The 18,810-nt window shown below is 36.4% G+C and overlaps 1 protein-coding gene across 2 annotated transcripts in view; it reads left to right on the forward strand.

Moving 5' to 3' along the window:
- NUBPL (NUBP iron-sulfur cluster assembly factor, mitochondrial) overlaps positions 1-18,810 on the forward strand; it is a 252,526-nt gene that overhangs the window by 85,350 nt on the left and 148,366 nt on the right. For both annotated transcript variants that reach the window (XM_061182427.1, XM_061182428.1), the window contains exons 5-6: positions 4,210-4,249; positions 4,335-4,425. In XM_061182427.1, the coding sequence (XP_061038410.1) occupies positions 4,210-4,249; positions 4,335-4,425 (131 nt within the window). The remainder of the gene's footprint in view (positions 1-4,209; positions 4,250-4,334; positions 4,426-18,810) is intronic.

Consider the following 18,810-nt stretch of genomic DNA (forward strand, 5'->3'; position numbering starts at 1 on the left):
TAATTTCAGATGGCTTAAGGACTTAGATGTAAAATGCAAAACTATGACGGTTTAGAAGGCAATATAAGATACTATCTCAATGACTGTATTAGTAAAGACTTTCTTAAACAAGACCCAAGAAGGATAGACCATAAAGGAAAAAACTAATTTGATTACATAAAAAGTAAAAACTTCTGTTACTCGAAAGACATTACAAAGGGGCATAACAGCAGAGCGTTGTTCAAGATGATGAACTCAAATGACTAGTGCATTTGATTAATGTATTTGATATTTGCACAACTGGAAAATAGGAACAAATTGCTAATAAATACATAGAAAATGAAGAAACACATACACACCTGCTGCGCAAAGATCTTCTTATCAGTTCAGGGAGACAAAGGAAAAATAATATTGTGTGCTATATTGCTCAGCTATTAATAACATTTACATGATTATCTAATAAAAATTGTGATATAATTGTATTGGGAAGATGGGTGCATGAAAAGTGTGCCTGTGTTTGTGAAAAAGAGCTAAATACTTTAATATGTCATGAGATAACTAAAAATTGTCAAACTCTTGGTTTGGTAGATTAGCTAATTGTATTGTATCAACATTAATTTACTGGTTGTGATAATTGTACTATGGTTATATAAAATATTAACATTAGGGAAAGCTAGGTGAAGGGTATATGAGGACTCTGGCTATATTTGCAACTTTCTGTAAGCCTAAGTTTAATTCATCATAAGAAGTTAAAAAAATCAACTAATAGTTGTTGGCTCTGGGGAGTAAGAAATGCGACAGTGCTGGGGGATTATTGACATTTGGTAATAATTTTTATAGTACTACTTGACTTTTTAATTGGTATGCATATGTTATTGGAGAAAATGGAAAGTAGAAAATTGTGCAGAGCACAATGGAGGAAAGTTATTTCTCTGTAAATTTAACTTGGATGCTTTGGAAAGAATTGACAAAGTTAGTTACACGGAAAAGAATATTGCTATCAAATTATCTATGGGGGAGATTGAGCTTGTTAGTTTAGTCAGAAGTTAAAGAGGGAAACCATTAAAAAGTATATATATTCTTAAACATTTTATTTTAGCTTGGAACATAAAAATGCATACTTATTCACCAATCTTTTAGTGAAGGGCCATAGCTTTTTTTGTGTGTAGGGAATCCAGTGAATCGAGTTCAGTAATGGATTTCTTATATAAACCATGCCTGTATGCTTTATCATAATTTTAAATTTCAGTCTCTTTAAAGAGGAGAAAGAACCTTAAGAACATATGGTAAAATCTGAATGTGTAATTCTGCTAGATTTTTATGATTTTGTCCTAAACTTCTAGCCCAATACTAGTCCAAGTTACGTAGTCCAAGAGGGCTTCTAGTGTACTTTGTTATGGTGAAGAACTAGGATATGGTAGCAAGAATGACTGGGGACGTGGCTACACAGATAGTCTGATAAAAGAAACTATATTCTATGATAACCTTTTTCTACATGAAGTGTATTTTCTTTGTTTTATATTGAGCATAAGCAGTACATTGGTTTTCTCTTTTGAGATTAATGCAATTTATTGTCTCAGAATACAAAGTAGAGTTTTTTTTTCTTTTTTTATTGTGGTAAAAAACATAACATAAAATTTACCTTCTTAACCATTTTTAAGTGTACAATTCAGTGGTATTAAATACATTCATAATGTTGTGCAGCCATCATCACTATCTACCTCCATACTTCTTTTCATCTTGTAAAACCGAAACACCCTATCCATTAAACAATAGCTCTCCATTGCCACTTTCCCCTGCCTCTGACAACCACCATTCTACTTTCTATCTCTATCATTTTGACTACTTTCAGTATCTCATATAAGGGGATCATACAGTATTTCTCTTTTTGTGTCTGACTTATTTTACTTAGCATAGTGTTCTCGTGGTTCATCCATGTTGTAGCATATGTCAGAATTTTCTTCCTTTTTAAGGCTGAATAATATTCCATTGCATATCTATACCACGTTTAGCTTATCCATTCATTCATTAAAGGACCCTTGGGTTGTTTCCACATTTTATCCATTGTGAATAATGCTGCTGTGAACATGAGTGTACAAATATCTCTTCAAGACACTGATACCCTTCAATCCTTTTTTCAACCCTGCTTTCAATTCCACCAAGAAGTGGAATTGCTGGATTGTATGGTAATTCTATTTTTAATTTTTTGAGGAACTCATATTATTTTCCATAACATTTCCATTTTACATTCCCATGAACAGTGCACAAGGGTTGCCATTTGTCTCTATTCTTGCCAACTGTTGTTATTTCCTGTGGTTTTTTTTTTTTTATGGCAACCATCCTAATAGTGTGAGGTAGCCTCTCATTGTAATTTTGATTCACATTTCCCTAATGATCATTGATGATGAACATTTTTTCATGTGCTTATTGGCCATTTGTATATCTTCCTTGGAGAAATGTCTATTCACTTCCTTTGCCCAATTTTGAATTTTGTTGTTGTTGAGTTTTAAGAGTTCTCTCTATATTCTATTCTGGGTATTAATCTGTATAAGATATATGATTTACAAATATTTTCTCCCATTCTTTGGGTTGCCTTTTCACTCTGTTGATATTATCTCCTGATGCACAACATTTAAAAACTTTCATGAACTCCAATTTGTCTATTGTTGCTTTTGTTGCCTATGTCTTTGGTGTTGTATCCAAGAAATCCTTGCCAAATCCAATGACATGAAGCTCTTGCCCTATGTTTTCTTCTAAGAGCTTTATAGTTTTAGCTCTTACATTTAGGCCTTTGATCCATTTTGAGTTAATTTTTTGTGGTGTTAGGTAAGGGTCCAACTTCATTCTTTTGCATGTGGATATACAGTTTTCCCAGCTTTTTCCCCAGTGAATGATCTTGGCCCCTCTGTGAAAAAATCGTTTGACTGTGTATGTGAGGGTTTATTTCTGGGCTCTCTATTCTGTTTCATTGGTCTGTATGTCTGCCTTTATGCCAGTACCACATTGTTTTGATTGCTGTAACTTTGTAGTAAGTTTTGAAATAAGGAAGTATGAGTCCTCAAGCTGTGTTCTTCGCTTTCAGGATTGATTTGCATATTTGGGATCCTTTGAGATACCATATGAATTTTAGGATGGATTTTTTATTTCTGCAAGAAATATTATCAGCATTTTGATAGGGATTGCATTGAATCTGTAGGTGGCTTTGGGTAGTATTGACATCTTAATATTAAGTCTTCCAGTTAATGAACATGGCATATGTTTTTGTTTGTTTATGTCTTCTTTAATTTCTTTCAGCAATGTTTTGTAGTTTTCATTTTGCAAGTCTTTTACCTCCTTGATTAAGTTAATTCCAAAGTATTTATTCTTTTTGATGCTGTTATAAATGGGATTTTCATAATTTCCTTTTCAGATTGTTCATTGTTAGTGTATAGAAATGAACTGATTTTTGTATTTTGACTTTGTATCCTCTACTTTACCAGATTTATTTATTAACTCCAGTAGTTTTCTGTGGAATCTTCAGGGTTTTATATATAAGATCATAACATCTGTGAAAAGAGAAAACTTTACTTCTTCCTTTCCAATTTGGATGCTGTTTATTTCTTTTTCTTGCCTCATTGCTCTGGCTATAACTTTCAGTATTATGTTGAATAAAAGTGGCAAAAGTGGGCATCCTTATCTTGTTCCTGATCCTAGAGGAAAAACATTCAGTCTTTTACTATTGAGTATGTTGCTTGCTGTGGGTTTTTCACATTTGGCTTTTATCATTTTGAGATACGAAATAGAGTTTGTTACTGTTTTTGGATTCTTACATTTTTCAAAAATTTCAAGTAAAGAAAAATAACTGTGTGTGTGTGTTTGCAAATATACATGTATACACATACTAGATAAGCATATGTATATAATTTATTTATCGATATGTATGAATAAACCTGGTGGACAAAATTACTTATTGAGGTTATTTTTTAGAACAGTTGAAAATTGTAGATGAAGCGTTTCTTAATAAAACTATATCCCATCTATTTTTAGATGTTGCATCCATTGGGTGTATTAGTTGTATGCTTGGTATAATGTTTAAACTGTTGCAAATTGAGGTGAATTAGTTGGAAGTGAAAGACTAGCAATATGAGTAGCTTATTTATATTTTTAATTTGACACTCTTTGATAAGAAACAGTCAATATGTTTATGTATAATGACTTACTCTTCTAAAAGATGTTTTTTTCTTATTTCAGGTAACTTAATGCGGCCTCTTTTGAATTATGGTATTGCTTGGTGAGCATATCTTTTTTACTTTATGTTACTTTTCAGAATAATATAACTTATATAAATTAGTTGTATTTTTGGTTTCCCATTGCAGTATGTCCATGGGCTTCCTGGTTGAAGAGACTGCACCCATTGTTTGGAGAGGCCTTATGGTAATGTCAGCCATTGAGAAACTGTTGAGGCAGGTAAGAAAATTGCATTAAGCATCATTTTATTATCGGCACACTGTGGTTAATGTTTTCTGATTGGAGAGTCGTTAAAATTTGCAGTCAGATTTGAGGTGTTTCGCAAAAGAACCCAGTCGATATACTGAATTTATAATGAGGTGTGTGGCGCCAAGACCAACTTTCACTGTCACGTGATTGAATCTTTCCTGTTGCTTAGCAGTACTAAAATCTAATGTCTTATTTTATATTATTCTGTTTCTCTGTTCAGACTCTGTTGAGTCTACAGCAAGGCAAGGAAATCTATTTTATAAGTAATCTGCCTTCTTTAGATTTATGGTTAATTTCATTGTGGCCAATATTGAGTTATAAGGGCAGTGTAGAAATTCCTCAGATGTAGAAAAAATTCTATAAACCGCAGTGCTTGTGATTCAAATTGCTTCAGAACAAAATGAAATTTTATTTTACTCTGAGTACATATGGCTACATATTTATTTATGTAGTATCTGTCCAATCAACTTGAATTTGTCCTTAAGGAAAAGAACAGTTGATTGGATAATCTAAAAATATCAGATGGGCTCTATGTTATTTATAGGAATAAATTTTATTTTTTTCTTAGTAACTGTGAATTTATAGTTAATTATGTTCTAGGTAAATATTATAAGTACTTTGGATTTTCTCCACTGACTTACAACAGTTACCCCTTATTTATTCATGTTCTACTTTGGGTCAGGCACCATGCCATAGGCTGGCAGTTCTAATCATAGATATTCCTATATTCATTTCCAGTTGTGAAAGTAAGTAGATATAATATGTCTTGAACTCTGAAACTCTTCTTTTTTCATTGTAACATCTTGTCTTTTTTCTGCTGCTTGAGTTCTGATAAATGTGCTCTTTGATCTTTGGTCCCAGAATCCTCCTATTTTCTCAGCACATTTAAGTCTCTTGGCTGCATTTCTTCTTCTTTCACACTCAGATCCCATAGTTGGTTATTTCAGTTATACTCCTGACCCCATCCATTCCAGTTCCTTTGTGATCTTGACCTTTATTTGTGTGGATTAAGCCAGGATTTTTTTTTTTCTTTTAAGGAAATTCTAAAACAATCTTATTCAGTTTATAATTAAAGTTAGAGTCAATGGAAATTTGGAAACACCAGAAGGAGAATTTTGATTTTAATATTGTGAACTGAAAAAAATGTGCAACCTGTAAGTTGAGAATTATGTTTTATTTGGCGGACAAAACTGAGGACTTTATCGCAGGATGCAGTCTCTCAGATAACTTCGAAGAGGTAAGGGAGGAGCCAGGATATATAAGAGTTTTTGCAGCAAAGACAGGTAGTCAGAACATCAAAAGATTACTGTTAATTAATGAAAATCACATATCTCAAGTCAAGGAATTTAGTGCTTGTCTATGTACGGGAGGATGCAAGAGTTTGGGCTCATTGAAATCATTCCTTTGATATCTGGGGCCCTCAGTTATCTGGGGCCAGTATCCTGTGCTTTCTCATCCTGAGGTTCCTCAGGGTGCGCCATCAGGGGTGGCTGCAGCAGCTGACTGCTAGATGGGGGGCATCCTGTTTCTATCCTGAGTTCCCTCAGGGCTAACTGTCGGGGAGGCGGTAATGTGATGGCTTGATGGCTGCAACATCCTTGTTTACTGATATGGCAGGCAACATTTTCTCATTGGCAATATTAATTTCCCCCCTCCTATGTTAGTGTTAGAATTCTCAACAGGAAGTGATCCAGAATTCCTCCTAAGTCTTTATGGATGGCCACAAGAAGATGGAAGTACTTCCGCTTTCCACAGTGATCAGACACTTAGAGATCCAAGTCAGTGAGAAGAGACACAGAAGTCCAGGCCAAGGGTTGGTGTTCCTAGCTCAGAGATATAGAATCCCCATAGCCCGTGCCCAGCAAGGGGTGAGCAAGTTCTCTCTTTTCTGTCCTTTTTAAATCTCAGGGATCCTTTTAAATCTCAGATTCCAACAGGTGACAAAAGCATCTCTGCAAATGAGCCCCTGAGTCTGGAAGAGAGAGAGCAAGTGTGTACCTGCCCTCAGGAGAGGGGCAAAGGGAGTTTCCCACAGAATGAGATTAAACCTGACAGTTCGAATAATTAGGCTGCAGAAAGACTGCACCTGAAGCTCACACTTAGATTTAGTACCTGCTTTTATAAACAAAGAAAACTTTTTGAGACCAGAGGTGAGAAGATCAAAAGTCTGAAGGAACCAGAAGTATATTATTTTTTTATTTTGTGGGGTGTTGTGGAAGGGAAGAGGAGGCAGGATGCCAATTCTGTATTCTCAATGTCCCACCATAACCCAGCATTTTGTATCTACTGCTGAATACTGTTGGAGAATGTAGAATACTTGTGTTAATTGCTGGCATCATACATTTTTTTTCTTTTTTTAACGCATTGTTTACTTTGTTTGTTTATTTATTTATTTATTTATTTTTGGCTGTGTTGGGTCTTTGTTTCTGTGCGAGGGCTTTCTCTAGTTGTGGCAAGCGGGGGCCACTCTTCATCGCGGTGCGCGGGCCTCTCACTATCGCGGCCTCTCTTGTTGCGGAGCACAGGCTCCAGACGCGCAGGCTCAGTAGTTGTGGCTCACGGGCCTAGTTGCTCCGTGGCATGTGGGATCTTCCCAGACCAGGGCTCGAACCCGTGTCCCCTGCATTGGCAGGCAGATTCTCAACCACTGCGCCACCAGGGAAGCCCATCATACATTTTTGATTTCTGAGTTTAGCCATTCTCTGAACACTTCAATCATCTGATTTAATTCATTATTCTTCTCAACATATATTAAATGCTCAGCTTAAAAAATATTTAGGGAATTTGGTAGTTTGGCAGAGGACCTACTGGAGATGTGGCAATTTGACTCGCTGGCACATAAATCATATAAAAGTCACAGTTTATTCTGACAAGTGCTGAAGATACATTTTTAGCAAACATACTATGAAATATCAGAATGAATATCAGGGGCGAGAAAATGAATCCATTACTTACTTTATTGGCATACTTAGAGGATACCTAGAGTATCCTCTAGGATATTAGGATATTGGACTGCATGTTTGCCATACAGTCTTTTGTAAAGTTGCTCTGTCATCTGCACATTTTAATAGGAGCTGAAAGCTGATATTTTCGGATCATACCGTGACCAGTGCTAATCATCTGAGCTATTAATTAAGGAGTGTTTTGTTTTTGTTTTGCTTTAGAAAGCAGACCAGCATTTGGTAAATTTAACATCCTTTGTGAAAATATAGTAGCTGGATAGATGCTCTATATAGCAGTGGATTGTGGAGGGTACCTGGTTCATTGGCTGATTAAAAAAATTGAATATAACACACATATAGAAGAAGGTACAGATCATAAGTGTCCAGATAGATGGATTATCCCAAAGTGAAAACACCTTTATACTCATCATTCAGGACAAGATAAATAGAATACCAATGTTCCAGAAACTCTTCTCCTGTCCCTTCCCAGTTACTATTTTGTGGGGAGATGATAAATACTTGTGGTAGGTCTGCCATCTTGAACTGGAATCTTTTTAAAAGTTTTTTTCCCTCTTTCTTTTAATTTATTGAGTTAAACTTATACATATAATAGGATTCACAGATCTTATATGTGGAGTTCAGTGATTTTTGATAAACATATATGACTGTGTAACCATACCCCAATCAAGATAGAGGACATTTCCATCCCCCACAAAGTTTCCTTGGGCTCTCTTGTAGTCAGTCCCACACCCATAGGCCATGACTGTTGTGATTTCTATCACCATAAATGAGTTTTACATGTTCTTATACTTCATATAAAGGGAACCTTATAGTATATAGCCTTTTGTATCTGGTTTCTTTTTCTTAGTCTAATGCTTTTGAAGTCATCCTTGTTGCATGTATCAGTAGCTGAGTCCTTTTTATTGCTGAGTAGTATTCCTTTGCATGAATATAACCCAATATTGTTTTAGCTATTCTTCTGTTGATAGACATTTAGGTAGTCTCCAGTTTTTGGCCATCATGAATAATGCTGCTATAAATACTTGTACAAGTGTCCATAAGAGTTCCAGTTGTTTCACATCTTTGTCAACGTTTGGTGTGGTCATTCTCTTCACTGGTGGGTATAAAATGATATCTTCTGATGGTTTTAATTTGTGCTTCCCTGATGGTCAGTGGCGTTAAGCCCCTTTTCATGTGCATGTTAGATATTGCTGTATCTTCTTTCATGAAGTGTATGTTCAACTCTTTCTCTTTTTTTTTTTTGGCTCATTTTTCTTCTTGTAATTGAGTTGCAAGAGTTTTAATATATTCTGGCTATGAGTCCATTGTCAGATACATGTATTAGGAATATTTCTCCCAGTCTGTGGCTTGCCTTGTGATGAGCTGAAGTTTTAAATTTTCGTGAAATCCTATTTATCCCCCCCCAATTTTTTTTTTTCTTAATGCTTAGTGCTTTTTCTGCCCTCTCTAGGAAATCTTTGCCTGTCTACCCCAAGGTTGTAAAGATATTCTCGTGTATATTTTTACCTTTAAGATTTATAGGTCTGGCTTGTATATCTGGAATTAATTTTTTTGTATGAAGTGAGATAATGATCAAGGTTTATATTTTTTCATAGTTGTGTCATAATAGGAAATATATTTATTCTTTGTCCTTGGGTCCTGACACAAAGCTCCTAAAACCCTTGGAATTTCCTGAGTGATAGGACTGTCCTTTGTCATTCATAAGGAGCCTCTTTTTGAGCACACCTGCTAGTTCATGCTAGTGAGGTGACTTGGGGTAGGACCCCTAGATAGCCTCAGGATGGGACTGGTCACCAGCAAGGCCAAGTATTTAGAGGGTTAGAACTTTCAGCCTCTCCTACTGACCTCTGGGAAGAGGAAGTGGGGTGGGCTGCAGATTAAACTCTATGAAAATTCTTGAACAACAAGATTCGATGAGCTTCTGGGTTGTAAAACACATCCACATTCTGGGTGGGTTGTGTACTCTAGTTCCATGGGGACAGAAGCTCCTGTGCTCAGGGCCCTTCTGAACCTTGTATTTACCTCTTCATCTGGCCGTTCATCTGTATCCTTTATAATACCCTTTATAATAAACTGGTAAATGTAAGTAAACATTTCTCTGAGTTCTGTGAGCTGCTCTAGTAAAATACAGGCAACCTCAGATATTGTGGGTTTGGTTCCAGACCACCGCAGTAAAGGGAATATCACAATAAAGCAGTTGCATAAACTTTTTTGTTTCCCAGTGCACATGAGAGTTATGTTTCCATTATACTGTAGTCTATTAAGTGTGCAATAGCATTATGTCTTAAAAAAAAAAAGTACATACCTTAATTAAAATATACTTTATTGCTAAAAAGTGTTAACCATCATCTCAGCCTTCAGCAAGTCGTAATCTTTTTGCAATAGTAACATGAAAGATCAGTGATCACAGATCACAATAACAAATATGATAATAATGAAAAAGTTTGAAATATTGCAAGGATTACCAAAATGTGACACAGAGACACAGAGTGAGTAAATGCTCACTTGGAAAAATGGTCCTGATAGACTTGCTTGATGCAGGGTTGCCACAAACCTTCAATTTGTAAAAGATGCAATATCTGTGAAGTGTGATACAATGAGGTATGCTTTTAATTGAACCTGAGGAGGGGGTTATGCAAACCTCACATTTATAGCCATTCAGCCCAGAAGCACATGTAATAGCCTGGACTTGTGATTGGCATCTGAATTGGGTGCAGTCTTGTGGGACTAAGCCCTTAACCTATGGGATCTGATGCTATCTCCAGGTAGATAGTGTCAAAATTGACTTAATTGCTTGGCGGTGTTGGAAAACACACATTATAATAGTTTATCTAATTGTTCTAGCACTTTGTTTAAAAGACTTCCCTTTCCCCATTGAATTGACTTGATACGTTAGACAAAAATCAATTGAGCATATGTGTATGGGTCTATCTCTGGACACTCTGTTGTGTTCCATGAATAGTTTAATCCTTAGAGTAGAACCATACTGTCTTGATGATTGAAGCTGTATAGAAGGCTTAATATCAGAAAGTGAGAGTCCTCCAACTTTGTTCTTTCTTAAGATTGTTTTGACTATTCTAGGTTCTTTTACATTTTTGTATAAATTTTATATTCAACTTACCAATTTGTGTAGAAAAGCATGTTGGTATTTTCATTAGGATAGTATCGAACTATCAGTATAGATCAGTTTTGGGTGAATCGAGATCCTGACAACATTGAGTCTTCTAACCCTGAGCATGGTATGTTTCTACATTTATTTAGATTTTCTTTAATGTCTTGGAGTAATATTATGTAGTTTTCAGCGTATAGGTCTTTTAATTCATTTGTTAGATTTATCTTAAGTGTTTTAGTGTTCTTTGATGATATTGTAAATGGAATTTTTTTGTGTGTTTAATTTCAAATTGTTTACAGTTAGCACATAGTTCATATACTATTGATTTTTGTATATTAACCTTGTATTCATAATTTTTCCAAATTTCTGTTTTTAAGTAATTATTTAGTAGCTTTCTTGGTACCTTGTATGCACATGATTATATTGTCTGCAAGTAAAACAGCTTCATTTCTTTCTTTCCAATCTATTCTTTTCATTTCATTTTCTTGTCTTCTTATTGAACTGGCTAGTACTACCAGTACAGTGTTGAACAGAAAAGGTGAAAGCAGACATGCTAGTCTTCATCCAGATTTTTTTTTCTTATTTGATGATATTTATTCTCTATACCAAGCTGTACAATAAAAGGGAAACGTCACATCTAGTGACATTAACATTAAATATTTCTTCATTAAGAAAGATAATAGCGATTGGTTCAAGTTGGCGGAGTAGAAGGATGTGCTCTCACTCCCTCTTGTGAGAACACCGGAATCACAACTAACTGCTGAACAATCATCAACAGGAAAACACTGGAACTCACCAAAAAAGATACCCCACATCGAAAGACAAAGGAGAAGCCACAGTGAGATGGTAGGAGGGGTGCAATCACAATAAAATCAAAACCCATAACTGCTGGTGGGTGACTCACAGACTGGAGAACACTTATACCACAGAAGTCAACCCACTGGAGTGAAGGTTCTGAGCCCCACGTCAGGCTTCCGAACCTGGGGGTCCGGCAACAGGAGGAGGAATTCCTAGAGAATCAGACTTTGAAGGCTAGTGGGATTTGATTGCAGGACTTCGACAGGACTGGGGGAAACAGAGACTCCACTCTTGGAGGGCACACACAAAGTAGTGTGTGCATCGGGACCCAGGGGAAGGAGCAGTGACCCCATAGAGACTGAACCAGACCTACCTGCTAGTGTTGGAGGGTCTCCTGCAGAGGTGGGAGGTAGCTCTGTCTTACCGTGAGGACAAGGACACTGGCAGCAGAAGTTCTGGGAAGTGCTCCTTGGCATGAGCCCTCCCAGAGTCTGCCATTAGCCCCACCAAAGAGCCCCGGTAGGCTCTGGGATTGGGTCGCCTCAGGCCAAACAACCAACAGGGAGGGGACCCAGCCCCACCCATCAGCAGACAAGCGGATTAAAGTTTTACTGAGCTCTGCCCACCTGAGCAACAGCCAGATCTACCCACCACCAGTCCCTCCCATCAGGAAACTTGCACAAGCCTCTTAGATAGCCTCATCCACAGGAGCAGACAGCAGAAGCAAGAAGAACTACAGTCCTGCAGCCTGTGGAACAAAAACCACATTCACAGAAAGATAGACAAGATGAAAAGGCAGAGGGCTATGTACCAGATGAAGGAACAAGATAAAATCCCAGAAAAACAAGTAAATGAAGTGGAGATAGGCAACCTTCCAGAAAAATGAATGCAGAATAATGATAGTGAAGATGATCCAGGACCTCGGAAAAGAATGGAGGCAAAGATCGAGAAGATGCAAGAAATGTTTAACAAAGATCTAGAAGAATTAAAGAACAAACAAACAGAGATGAAGAATACAGTAACTGAATTGAGAAGTACACTAGAAGGAATCAATAGCAGAATAACTGAGGCAAAAGAACGGATAAGTGACCTGGAAGACAGAATGGTGGAATTCACCGCTGCGGAACAGAATAAAGAAAAAAGAATGAAAAGAAATGAAGACAGCCTAACGGACCTCTGGGACAACATTAAAGGCAATAACATTCGCAATATAGGGGTCCCAGAAGGAGAAGAGAGAGAGAAAGGACCTGAGAAAATATTTGAAGAGATTACAGTCGAAAAGTTCCCTAACATGGGAAAGGAAAGAGCCACCCTAGTCCAGGAAGTGCAGAGAGTCCCATACAGGATAAACCCAAGGAGAAACACGCCAAGACACATAGTAATCAAATTGGCAAAAATTAAAGACAAAGAAAAATTATTGAAAGCAGCAAAGGAAAAACGACAAATAACATACAAGGGAACTCCCATAAGATTAACAGCTGATTTCTCAGCAGAAACTCTACAAGCCAGAAGGGAGTGGCATGATATACTTAAAGTGATGAAAGGGAAGAACCTACAACCAAGATTATTCTACAACCAACCTACAACCTACAACCAAGATTATCTCATTCAGATTCAATGGAGAAATCGAAAGCTTTACAGACAAGCAGAAGCTAAGAGAATTCAGCACCAACAAGCCAGCTCTACAACAAATGTTTAAGGAACTGCTCTAAGTGGGAAACACAAGAGAAGAAAAGGGTCTACAAAAACAAACCCAAAACAATTAAGAAAATGGTAATAGTAACATACATATCGATAATTACCTTAAACGTGAATGGATTAAATGCTCCAACCAAAAGACACAGGTTTGCTGAATGGATACAAAACAAGACCCATATATATGGTATCTACAAGAGACCCACTTCAGACCTAAGGACACATAAAGACTGAAAGTGAGCGGATGGAAAAAGATATTCAATGCAAATGGAAATCAAAAGAAAGCTGGAGGAGCAATACTCAGGTAAAATAGACTTTAAAATAAAGTATGTTACAAGAGACAAGGAAGGACACTGCATAATGATCAAGGGATCAATCCAAGAAGAAGATAAACAATTATAAATATGTATGCACCCAACATAGGAGCGCCTCAATACATAAGGCAACTGTTAACAGCTATAAAAGAGGAAATCGACAGTAACACAATAATACTGGGGGACTTTAACACCTCACTTATACCAATGGACAGATCATCCAAACAGAAAATTAATAAGGAAACAGAAGCGTTAAATGACACAATAGACCAGATAGATTTAATTGATATTTATAGGACATTCCATCCAAAAACAGCAGATTACACTTTCTCAAATTACTCAAATGCGTATGGAACCTTCTCCAGAATAGATCACATCTTGGGTCACAAATCAAGCCTCAGTAAATTTAAGAAAACTGAAATCGTATCAAGCATCTTTTCTGACCACAGCGCTCTGAGATTAGAATTCAATTACAGGGAAAAAAACGTAAAAAACGCAAACGCATGGAGGCTAAACAATACTTTACTAAATAACCAAGTGATCACTGAAGAAATCAAAAAGGAAATCAAAAAATACCTAGAGACAAATGACAATGAAAACACGATGATCCAAAACCTATGGGATGCAGCAAAAGCAGTTCTAAGAGGGAAATTTAAAGCTCTACAAGCCTACCTCAAGAAAGAAGAAAAATCTCAAATAAACAATCTAACCTTACACCTAAAGGAACTAGAGAAAGAAGAACAAACAAAACCCAAAGTTAGCAGAAGGAAAGAAATCATAAAGATCAGAGCAGAAATAAATGAAATAGAAACAAAGAAAATAATAGCAAAGATCAATAAAACTAAAAGCTGGTTCTTTTAGAAGATAAAGAAAATTGATAAACCATTAGGCAGACTCATCAAGTAAAGGAGGGAGAGGACTCAAATCAATAAAATTAGAAATGAAAAAGAAGTTAAAATGGACACTGCAGAAATACAAAGCATCCTAAGAGACTACTACAAGCAACTCTATGCCAATAAAATAGACAACCTGGAAGAAATGGACAAATTCTTAGAAAGGTATAACCTTCCAAGACTGAACCAGGAAGAAATGGAAAATATGAACAGACCAATCACAAGTAATGGTATGGAAACTGTGACTAAAAATCTTCCAACAAACAAAAGCCCAGGACCAGATGGCTTCACAGGTGAATTCTATCAAACATTTAGAGAAGAGCTAACACCCATTCTTCTCAAACTCTTCCAAAAAATTGCAGAGGAAAGAACACTCCCAAACTCATTCTATGAGGCCACCATCACCCTGATACCAAAACCAGACAAAGATTCTACAAAAAAAGAAAATTACAGACCAATATCACTGATGAATATAGATACAAAAATCCTCAACAAAATACTAGTAAACAGAATCCAACAGCACATTAAAAGGATCATACACCATGATCAAGTGGGATTTATCCCAGGGATGCAAGTATTCTTCAATATACGCAAATCAATATGATAAACCATATTAACAAATTGAAAAAGAAAAACCATATGATCACCTCAATAGATGCAGAAAAAGCTTTTGACAAAATTCAACACCCGTTTATGATAAAAACTCTCCAGAAAGTGGGCAGAGAGGTAACCTACCTCAACACAATAAAGTCCATATATGACAAACCCACAGCAAACATCATTCTCAATGGTGAAAAACTGAAAGCATTTACTCTAAGATGAGGAAAAAGGCCAGGATGTCCACTCTCACCACTATTATTCAACATAGTTTTGGAAGTCCTAGCCATGGCAATCAGAGAAGAAAAAGAAATAAAAGGAATACAAATTGGAAAAGAAGAAGTAAAACTGTCACTGTTTGCAGATGACATGATACTCTATGTAGACAATCCTAAAGTTGCAACCAGAAAACTAGTAGAGCTAATCAATGAATTTGGTAAAGTTGCAAGATACAAAATTAATGCACAGAAATCTCTTGCATTCCTATACACTAATGATGAAAAATCTGAAAGAGAAATTAAGGAAACACTCCCATTTACTGTTGCAACAAAAAGAATAAAATACCTTGGAATAAACCTACCTAGGGAGCAAAAGACCTGTATGCAGAAAACTATAAGACACTGTTGAGAGAAATTAAAGATGATACCAACAGATGGAGAGATATACCATGTTCTTGGATTGGAAGAATCAATATTGTGAAAATGACTGTACTACCCAAAGCAATCTACAGATTCAATGCAATCCCTATCAAATTACCAATGGCATTTTTTACGGAACTAGAACAAAAATTCTTAAAATTTGTATGGAGACACAAAAGACCCCGAATAGGCAAAGCAGTCTTGAGGGAAAAAACCGGAGCTGGAGGAATCAGACTCCCTGATTTCAGACCATACTACAAAGCTACAGTAATCAAGACAATATGGTGCTGGCACAAAAACAGAAATATAGATCAATGGAACAGGATAGAAAGCCCAGAGATAAACCCGTGCACCTATGGTCAACTAATCTATGACAAAGGAGGCAAGGATATACAATGGAGAAAAGACAGTCTCTTCAATAAGTGGTGCTGGGAAAACTGGGCAGCCACATGTAAGAGAATGAAATTAGAACACTCCCTAACACCATATAGAGAAATAAACTCAAAATGGATTAGAGACCTAAATGGAAGACCGGACACAGTGAAACTGTTAGAGGAAAACATAGGAAGAACACTCTTTGACATAAATCACAGCAAGATCTTTTTTGATCCACCTCCTAGAGTAATGGAAATAAAAACAAAACTAAACAAATGGAACTGAATGAAACTTAAAACCTTTTGCACAGCAAAGGAAACCATAAAGAAGACGAAAAGACAACCCTCAAAATGGGAGAAAATATTTGCAAGCGAATCAACGGACGAAGGATTAATCTCCAAAATATATAAACAGGTCATGCAGCTCAATATCAAAAAAAAAAAACCCAATCCAAAAATGGGCAGAAGACCGAAATAGACATTTCTCCAAAGAAGACATACAGATAGATGGCCAAGAAGCACATGAAAAGCTGCTCAACATCACTAATTGTTAGGGAAATGCAAATCAAAACTACAATGAGGTATCACCTCACACCAGTTAGAATGGGCATCATCAGAAAATCTACAAACAACAAATGCTGGAGAGGGTGTGGAGAAAAGGGAACCCTCTTGCACTGTTGGTGGGAATGTAAATTGATACAGCCACTATGGAGAACAGTATGGAGGTTCCTTAAAAAACTAAAAATAGAATTATCATATGAGCCCAGCATTCCCAGTACTGGGCATATACCCAGAGAAAACCATAATTCAAAGAGACACATGCATCCTAGTGTTCATTGCAGCACTATTTACAATAGCCAGGTCATGGGAGCAACCTAAATGCCCATCGACAGATGAATGGATAAAGAAGATGTGGTACATATATACAATGGAATATTACTCACCCATAAAAAGGAACGAAATTGGGTCATTTGTAGAGACGTGGATGGATCTAGAGACTGTCATACAGAGTGAAGTAAGTCAGAAACAGAAAAACAAATATCGTATATTAACGCATATATGTGGAACCTAAAAAAATGGTATAGATGATCCGGTTTGCAGGGCAGAAAATGGGAGACAGATGTAGAGAACAAGCGTATGGACACCAAGGGGGGGAAGCAGCAGGGGGTGGGGATGGTGGTGGGATGAATTGGGAGATTGGGATTGACATGTATACACTGATGTGTATAAATGGATGAGTAATAAGAACCGCTGTATAAAAAAATAAATAAAATGAAATTCAAAAATTCAAAAAGAAAAAAATAAAGTAAGATGATAGCTGTAGGTTTTTATTGATGCCCTCTATCAGGCTGAAGAAATTCCTTCCTGTTTCTTTGTTTGCCGAGGAGCTTTTATCCTGAATAGGTGTTGAACTTCTTCAAATTCTTCTTTTTTTCATTTATTGAAATGATCATGTGGTTTTTCTCCTTTATTCTATTAATGTGGTAATTTATAATACATTGATTGATTTTCTGATCTTAGACCAAACTTGCATTCCTGAGATAAATTCTTCTTGGTCATGATATTTTAATTACAATAAATAATAGTATACTTACTTTTAATATTTTGCTGGATTCAATTTGCCAGTATTTTATTAAGGAGTTTTAGATCAATATTTATGAAGAATATTGGTTTCTAAGTTGTTTTTCCTGTAATGTCTTTTTCAGGTGTTGTACGAGAACTATCTTGGCCTCATAAAATACGTTTGGAAGTACTTCCCTCCTCTTCTGTTTTGTGAAAGATTATTAGCTTTGGTTTAAAGTTTGTATTTGATGGAGTTTACCAAGGAAGCCTAGAGCTGGAGTAGCGCTTCCCACCCTCCCCACCGCCCTGCCCTCAGCCACTGTGGGTGGGGAGAAAGTTTCTGAGGACTAATTCTATTCAGAGCTTTAATTTCATCTTGTTTCAGTTTTGTTGAGTTTTACAGGAATTTGTTCATTTCACCTGACTTGTAGAATATATACATGAACTTTGTTCATAGTATTGCCTTATTACCTTTTCAGTTAGGATATAGGATGTAGCAGTGTTCCCTCTGAATTCCTAATATTAGCAATTAGTTTTTTCTGTCTTTTATTCCTGATTTTTCTTGCTAGGGATTTTTCAATTTTGTTAATTTTTTCAAAGGATCTACTTCTGGCCCTTTAAAATTTCGCTATTTTATGTTTATTTATTATTTCATTGTTTTCTGGTCATACTGTTATTATTTATTTAAGGTTTCTTTTTTTTTAATAAATTTATTTATTTTATTTTTGGCTGCATTGGGTCTTTGTTCCTGCGCGCAGGCTTTCTCTCTTTCTCTAGTTGCGGTGAGCGGGGGCTACTCTTCATTGCAGTGTGTGGGCTTCTCGTTGTGGTGGCTTCTCTTGTTGTAGAGCAGCGGCTCTAGGCACACAGGCTTTAGTAGTTGTGGCATGCGGGCTCAGTAGCTGTGGCTCGTGGGCTGTACAGCGCAGGCTCAGTAGTTGTGGCACACAGGCTCAGTAGTTGTGGCACATGGGCTTAGTTGCTCCGTGGCATGTGGGATCTTCCCAAACCAGGGCTTGAACCCATGTCCCCTGCCTTGACAGGTGGATTCTTAACCACTGTGCCACCACGGAAGCCCTTTTTCAGGTTTTATTTGCTCTTCTTTTTTTATCTTCTTAAGGTAGAAACTTAGGCAATTGATTGTAAACATTTCTTGTTTTTTAATGTATGTAGTTATGGCTATAGATTTATCTCTAGTCATTGCTTAGAATCCTGCAAATTCTGATATGTTATGTTTTCATTGTCAAACAATTCAAAATAATTTCTAATTTCCTTTTCTTTTACCTGTGGATACTTGTAGTGTGTTGTTTAATTTCTAAACAGTAGGGAATCTTCTTAATAACTTAATGGCATTGATTTCTAGTGTAATTTTGTTTTGGTTAGAGAATTTACTCTGTAAGATATCAGT

Source organism: Eubalaena glacialis, chromosome 2 (assembly GCF_028564815.1).
Source record: "Eubalaena glacialis isolate mEubGla1 chromosome 2, mEubGla1.1.hap2.+ XY, whole genome shotgun sequence".
Classification (NCBI taxonomy): domain Eukaryota; kingdom Metazoa; phylum Chordata; class Mammalia; order Artiodactyla; family Balaenidae; genus Eubalaena; species Eubalaena glacialis.